Source organism: Silurus aristotelis (genome assembly GCF_946808225.1).
Source record: "Silurus aristotelis genome assembly, chromosome: 4".
Classification (NCBI taxonomy): Eukaryota; Metazoa; Chordata; class Actinopteri; order Siluriformes; family Siluridae; genus Silurus; species Silurus aristotelis.
The window spans coordinates 25,331,854-25,339,430 of record NC_139577.1 but is presented as its reverse complement, the minus strand read 5'-3'; the positions used below and the strand labels follow the sequence as shown (position 1 = coordinate 25,339,430).

Sequence of the window (7,577 nt, the reverse complement as noted above, 5' to 3'; positions counted from 1 at the left end):
GATATCTGGGGTCAACAGTGCAAAGTAATGGGGAGTGTGTTAGAGAAGTGAAGAAAAGAGTGCAGGCAGGGTGGGGTGGAGTGGGTGGAGAAGAGTGGCAGAAGTGATGTGTGATAGAAGAGTATCTGTAGGAGTGAAAGGGAAACTGATGAAACCTGCGATGTTGTATGGTTTAGAGATGTTGTGGTTTTAGTTGTGAGTGATGACGATGGACAGGATTAGAAATTAGTTTATTAGAGGGACAGTGCATGTAGGACGTTTTGGAGACAAGGTGAGAGAGGCGAGATTGAGATGGTTTGGAAATGTGCAGAGGAGGAACATGGGGTATATCGGTAAGAGAATGCTGAGGAGGGAGGAAGAGAGGAAGATCAAGGAGGAGGTTTATGGATGTGCTGAGGGAAGACATGCAAGGGACTGGTTTGAAAGAGGCAGATGTAAAAGACAGGGCGGTGTGGAGACGGATGATCCGCTGTGGCGACCCCTAATGGGAGAAGTCAAAACAAGAAGTAGTGTATTTTTAACAAATGTATATATTTTAATTGATGCTTATGTGGAGTAAAAACAAAAAATGTTGCATGTACCTGATGACATGGGCTAAAATCTGAGCGCCAACGTCCTTGTCTATTTAAATTATTTACCTTTTTTTTTTCTGTTGAAGTTTAACATACACCAATCAGCCATAACATTATGACCACCTGCCTAATATTGTGTTGATCCCCCCTTTGCTGCCAAAACAGTCCTGACCCGTCGAACATTAACAGCATTAACTTCTTCAGCAATTTGAGCTACAGAAGTGTGGATTAGATCACACAGGCCACCCTTTGTTCCCCATGTGCATCAATGAGCCTTGGATGAGCCTGTCGCCAGTTCACCACTGTTCCTTCCTTGGACCACTTTGATAGTTACTGACCACTCAGACCAGGAACAGCCCGCAAGAGCTGCAGTTTTAAAGATGCTCTGACCCAGTCGTCTAGCCATCATAGTTTAACCCTTGTCAAACTCACGACAATTTGGCTACAATAGAAATCTTGCCTAGGGTGCCAAAAAGGCTGGAACCGGCCCTGGGTAGAACATCATGTAGAACTGAACATCATGTAAATATTTGCATGCCATGTAAATAAATGTAATACAATTATTAATTCAATATGTAAAACATTACATTGTTTTATATAAGTTAACATTTCCCTTTTTTTGCACACTTGTTTTTAGGTCATTTTCTTTTGTGTGTTTTTAATATTTTTTGCTGACTGGAATAAAGTTGTATAAAGTGATGTTACGGTTTTTTTTCTTTACTATTATTAACAAAAACTGATGTGAACATTAAAAACAATGTGAGTGGAGGTAAATCTGTATCTCATTTTGTTGTCCTGTTTGTAGAACTGTTCAGTGATAAAAGCAACACGCACGAGTTTGTGAACCTGGTGAAGGAGCTTGCTCTTCCAGGAGAGCTGACCCAGAATCGCAGCTATGACTTTGAGTTCATGCAAGTGGAGAAGCCATACGAGTCGTATGTTGGAGCTAATGTGCGACTGAGGTTAGTCTTATGATCTCAATTAACCGTTTTGGTGAATTAAGTGTCTTATTTCTGTTATTGTGATCTGTAAAAGTCTAACAAAACAAACCGGGGGTTTTATATAGAGGAGCAGTAGACTTGGACATAGTTTTTTTTAATGAATACCTTAAACTTCTAAAACTTGTAAAATCAGTTGGCTGAAAAAATATTGCTGTCATTAAAAAAAAATATTCAAATTGTCCTTCCATTGTTTTATTAAATCGGGTCAATATCTAATCTCACAAAATCGATTCAGGTGTCTTTCTCTAAGTTTTGGGAACCTTTACATTTTACATTTCATGTGGCAAATCAGCCAGTAAGATGATTTAATGAGTTGGGGCAACATAAACGTGCTGTAACTGCCATTCTATTCTGCACAACTCTTTTATTCTCCACATCAAAGACTATTGTGCAACCTACTCACCCACTTAAATCAAGTCTTTAGTTCTTTTCATATTCATATTCAGGTCTCTGACCAATTTCCTTTTCACCTTTCTTTCACTTGTATAGAGGGAGGGATCTGAAAAAGGCCTGGTATTGGCTCATGAGAAAAGGACAAATTATAATGACGATGCTGAGATATCTAAATGTGAATTTATTTTTTAATTTTTTTAAACAGGTATTTTCTCAAAGTAACCATAGTGAGGAGGCTTTCTGATTTGGTCAAGGAGTATGACCTCATTGTCCATCAGCTTGCCACCTACCCAGATGTCAATAATTCTATCAAAATGGAAGTGGGCATTGAGGACTGCCTACACATAGAGTTTGAGTACAACAAGTCCAAGTAGGTTGCTTTATACATCATTTGGGTTTAAAGATCTGTTTACTGGCTTTTTTAAAGAGCTTAATATATGTAGGAAATAATTTTACCTTATATGGCAATATTATTATGTGATCTTAGTGTAAGATTAATAAGATAATAATAGTGAAAGAATATAATTAGTAATCTAAGTATTCTTACTTTCCTACAGATACCACCTGAAAGATGTAATTGTGGGTAAAATCTACTTTCTTCTGGTTCGAATCAAAATCCAACACATGGAGCTTCAGCTAATCAAGAAAGAAATGACGGGAATCGGTGAGCTGTGACGTAGATTAAAAAAAGCGAGATTTTGCAGTTTTTTTCTTGCTGTATCGTTCACTGTTGTGAAATGGCGTTTCACTGACAGGGCCGAGCACAACTACAGAGACAGAAACGGTGGCAAAGTATGAGATTATGGATGGAGCACCCGTGAAAGGTGAGCTTTATTTAAAAAAAATTTGTTTTCATTATTTTGTTATTTTCTGAGCTCAGTGATGTTTTTTTTTTTTAAACCATAATACAGGTAGACCCTGAATTACGATGGTTTGACGTACGATTTTTCGATCTTACAATGACGATAGCGATACGACAAAATTGCGTGGGGCAGTCAATTGTAGCAGTGGGTATGTTGCACGATACTTTGGGACGCTGGGAAGTTTATACGTTGCAGAAGTGTAATTGATATGTTTTGCTACATTATGTCCTGTAATTTGTTAGATTATTAAGAAATTACAGTATACTACCCCATACTGATCACCATTCTTTAAGACCCTTTTGTAGGCTAGGACATGTCTCGAATTATATATTCAAGTTACAAGGGGTCATCAGAACGCATCTCCATCGTTAGTCTGGGATTACCTGTATTACAATTAAGTCATGGTCAAAGTGATGAGGAGGGGAAATGAAGATTGGATTTTACACTGACAACACAGATACCATCATCAAAATAACATTATGTTGTTTACATTGATGGAAATTTTGTCTCACCTACAAACTGTTGTTAATTTCCTAGGGGAATCCATTCCCATACGTCTCTTTCTGGCTGGCTATGATCTTACAGCTACAATGAGAGACGTAAACAAGAAGTTCTCTGTGAGGTACTTCTTAAATCTGGTGCTGGTAGATGAAGAGGACAGGAGATACTTCAAACAGCAGGTAAAAACATCTTACTAATTATGCCCTGTGCTTTCCATTCATCCAAGTCATTTTTATTATCTAGTGATGTTAGGCCAGGATAAAAATCTTAAACTAATATACTTGAGCTCACTGGTTGAGGAGCTAAATGTTTTGATGTGGCTATAAAGCTAGCTGTTTGTGTTAACAAAAGTTTTTTCCTGTTTATTTTCTTTATCAGGAGATCGTTTTGTGGCGAAAAGCACCCGAGAAGCTCCGAAAACGCAACTTCCACCAGCGTTATGAGTCCCCGGAGTCACGGCCGAGCCTCTCTGCTGAACAACCTGAAATGTGAGCAAGCAGCCAGCCATGGACACGTTTCCGCAGTGGTCAATCACAGGAATGGAGAGCAAATCCCATTAAACATCTCCACCTCCACTCCTCGCAGCTTGCGGTGATCGGCCGTGTCTGTGCCTGCCTTCGCTGTGTCCACTCCGCCGTCCACAGCAGCCAGTTTGTTAGCATTTAAGGACTTTTTCCACAGTATAGAAAGCACTGGAACAGAAGCTACTATGTAAAATCCTGTAATACAGTTTGGGGCTTGCACCCTTCACTAGAAGATTTTTAAGCACTTGCTAGTTTTTGAAGATCCGGATAAAAGTATACGAATTTTACTTGACTTCACTTTAGAGAGGATACCACTGCATGCTGGCTGGATGAAATGTATCTTTTGGTTATTAGGGGTGAATGTTGGCTGTAGGGGTCATTGTTCATCAGTCAAGAAATGAAATGTGTTCTCCATGTACCCAGGCCATAGTGCTCTATAAATTTTTGCAATCACATCATTGTGTAAAAAAACCAACAAAAACTATTTAACTTATTTAGCATCTAATCTTTAGGTCTTTACTGCAATATATAAATTCTCCCTATTGTAATTACTTTTTTGGAAAAAAGAAATATATATACATTTTTTTTTGTTTGTTTGTTTTTTTGAACGAGGCTTTGGATATTGAGTTTTCCGTTACAGTGGAGTTACACGTAAAGCTTATGAAACGTACAACCCATGGAATCTAAACGGTTATGTTCAGAGTTCACCACATAGACTTAAATATTCTTATTTCTTAACTTGTTGATTTCACATGCTGGCATAGCAGACCTAAATTTAGGCTGAGCTGCTTTCCATTTAAGAGTATTAACTGTTTGCCTTTTTTCAAAACCACATTTCATCATGAAGCCATTTCATCCATTTGTTTTAATGTACAAGTAGCCACAAGCTTATGACGAAATGTGTCATGTTTGTTGCATGACTTGTCCAAGGTTCTGGAATAACAAAATATTCATAAAACTTTGAATTCTGTTTCATGCTAATGTGCAATGTGCCGGTTTTCTCTAGGATGGTGAGAAAATACATTCCTTTGGATATTGATTTACCAGCGTATAAACCATTAGGGTTAAGATATGAACAATATCATCATTTATAACTTAAACAGTGCTATAGGAATGGCATTTCCCACCTACAATGGCTGCTGCAGTCATTTTAAATATGAGAAATAGGGGTGAAGCAGGTAAAATTGGTTATTAGTGGACCTTGAAAAACACTGTACATATCCAGCCTCAATATGTTTATCTGTCAAATAAAAATGCAAGTTTATACTGGAAAACAAATCTCTGGAATTTGACATACTGCATACCACACCAACAATGGGGATTAGGTTTGGCCAAATTAAAAAGCTGTATATTGTTGCTTAATTGTGTTAGATAATCATTTAAACTTGTACAGAAAAGTAAGAATCTGCAGTTACATGGCCGGAAATACTTACTACAAACTAAACATATTGTGGATTATTTACATATTTTGCTGTACACTTTATCACCTGCACATTCATAAAACTAGCCAATTAACTGGCATCAGTTTAATGCATCAAGCTTCATGGCTTTAGTTATTGTGCACCACAAATATCTAAATGGGGGTCATGTACTCTATATTAACCATGTCATGGTCAAGACTCAAGAACTTTGAAATTTGAAATGCATTTAATATAAACTGCTACAGTCTGCTACAGTGTCTGAAAATACAATACCCATGAAAAGTTTCATACACACCTCAGTTAACAGTTGATAATCTTCACATTGATGGAACTATAATGAATGCGCATTTGGTGCCACCCAGATGAAGATGGTTTCCCTTGTGTGTCTGGTTCCTCTCAAGGTTTCTTCCTCATATCATCTCAGGGAGTTTTGCATTGTCACTGGCTCACTTATTATGAATAAACTTGGAGACTATACATTTAAAATGTATATTTATAATTGATTTCTGTACAGCTGCTTTGGGACAAAGACAATTGTTAAAATTGAAATGAATTTTGACCATAACATGGCTTAAGAATTTGACTAGCGAAGAGTGTTGAGAAGATAGGGGAAATATTTTGAGCAGCTGATGAATGAGGAAAATATAGAGAGAGAAGGTTGGATGATGTGGAGATAGTGAAGCAGGAAGTGGATAGAATTAGTAAGGAGGAAGTGAGCGCAGTGAATAAGAGGATGAAGAGTGGAAAGTCGGTTGGTCCAGATGACACCGGTAGAAGCGTGGAGATGTTCAGGAGAGATGGCAGTGGAGTTTTTAACCTGATTGTTTAACAAGATTTTGGAAGCGGAGAGGATGCCTGAGGAATGGAAAAGGAGTGTGCTGGTACTGATCTTTAAGAATAAGGGAGATGTGCAGACCTGCAGTAACTACAGGGAACTAAGTGGATCAGTCACACCATGAAGTTATGGGAAAACACAATATTGGGACTTTTTTTACAGACACATTATTTGCTTTGAGAATGTTAATAGAGAAGTATAGAGAAGTTCAGAAGAAGTTGCATTGTGTGTTTGTGGATTTGGAGAAAGCGTACGATAGGGTGCCAAAAGAGGAGTTGTGGTATTGTATAAGGAAGTCAGGTGTCTCAGAGAAGTATGTGAGAGTGGTGCAGGACATGTATGAGGACAGTGTGACAGCAGTGAAGTGCACAGTAGGAATGACAGACTGGTTCAAGGTGAAGGTTGGACTACATCAAGGATCGGCTCTGAGCCCTTTCCTGTTTGCAGTGGTGATGGACAGTTTGACGGACGAGGTCAGACAGTCTCCATGGACTATGATGTTTGCGGATGATATTGTGATTTGTGGCGAGAGTAGGGAGCAGGTTGAGAAGAGCCTGGAGAGGTGGAGGTACGTGCTGGAGAGAAGGGGAATGAAAGTCAGTAGGAGTAAGACAGAATACATGTGTGTGAATGAGAGGGAGGGCAGTGGAGTGGTGCGGTTGCAGGGCGAAGAGGTAGCGAAGGTGGATGAGTTTAGGTACCTGGGGTCAACAGTGCAAAGTAATGGAGAGTGTGTTAGAGAAGTAAAGAAAAGAGTGCAGGCAGGGTGGAGTGGGTGGAGAAGAGTGTCTGTAAGAGTGAAAGGGAAAGTTTATAGGACTGTGGTGAGACCTGCGCTGTTGTATGGTTTAGAGACAGTGGAGCTGGAGGTAGCAGAGCTGAAGATGTTGGTTTTTATTAGAAGTGACGACAATCGACAGGTTCAGAAATGAGTTTATTAGAGGGACAGCGCTTGTAGGACATTTTGGAAACAAGGTGAGAGAGGCGAGATTGAGATGGTTTGGACATGTGCAGAGGAGGGACATGGGGTATATCAGTAGGAGAATTCTGAGGATGGAGCCATCAGGAAGGAGGAAGACCAAAGAGGAGGTTTATGGATGTGATGAGGGAAGACATGGTAGTTTGGTTGAAAAAGGCAGATTGACTCAAGTCAATGATCCGCTGTGGCGACCCCTAATGGGAGAAGCCGAAAGAAGAACAAGTGTATTTTTAACAAATTTATACATTTTAATTGAAAAAATGTTGCATGTACCTGATGACATGGGCTAAAATCTGAGTGCCCCCTGCCTTGCCACCGTCCTCGTCCATTTATGTTCATGTTGAGGTTTCATTGGGAGTGATGAGGATGGACAGGATTAGAAACAAGTTTATTAGAGGGACCGTGCATGTGGGTCGTTTTGGAGATTGAGATGGTTTGGACATGTGCAGAGGAACGACATGGAGTATATTGGTAGGAGAATGCTGAGG

At 39.3% G+C, this 7,577-nt stretch overlaps 1 protein-coding gene across 2 annotated transcripts in view; it reads left to right on the top strand.

The window, feature by feature from the left end:
• Positions 1-5,132, top strand: part of vps26a (VPS26, retromer complex component A) — a 10,156-nt gene extending 5,024 nt beyond the window's left edge. For both annotated transcript variants that reach the window (XM_083538526.1, XM_083538525.1), the window contains exons 4-9: positions 1,378-1,534; positions 2,172-2,336; positions 2,524-2,630; positions 2,722-2,790; positions 3,367-3,509; positions 3,709-5,132. In XM_083538526.1, coding sequence (XP_083394652.1) covers positions 1,378-1,534; positions 2,172-2,336; positions 2,524-2,630; positions 2,722-2,790; positions 3,367-3,509; positions 3,709-3,822 — 755 coding nt within the window. In that variant the 3' untranslated portion in view covers positions 3,823-5,132. The remainder of the gene's footprint in view (positions 1-1,377; positions 1,535-2,171; positions 2,337-2,523; positions 2,631-2,721; positions 2,791-3,366; positions 3,510-3,708) is intronic.
• Positions 5,133-7,577: the final 2,445 nt, after the last annotated feature.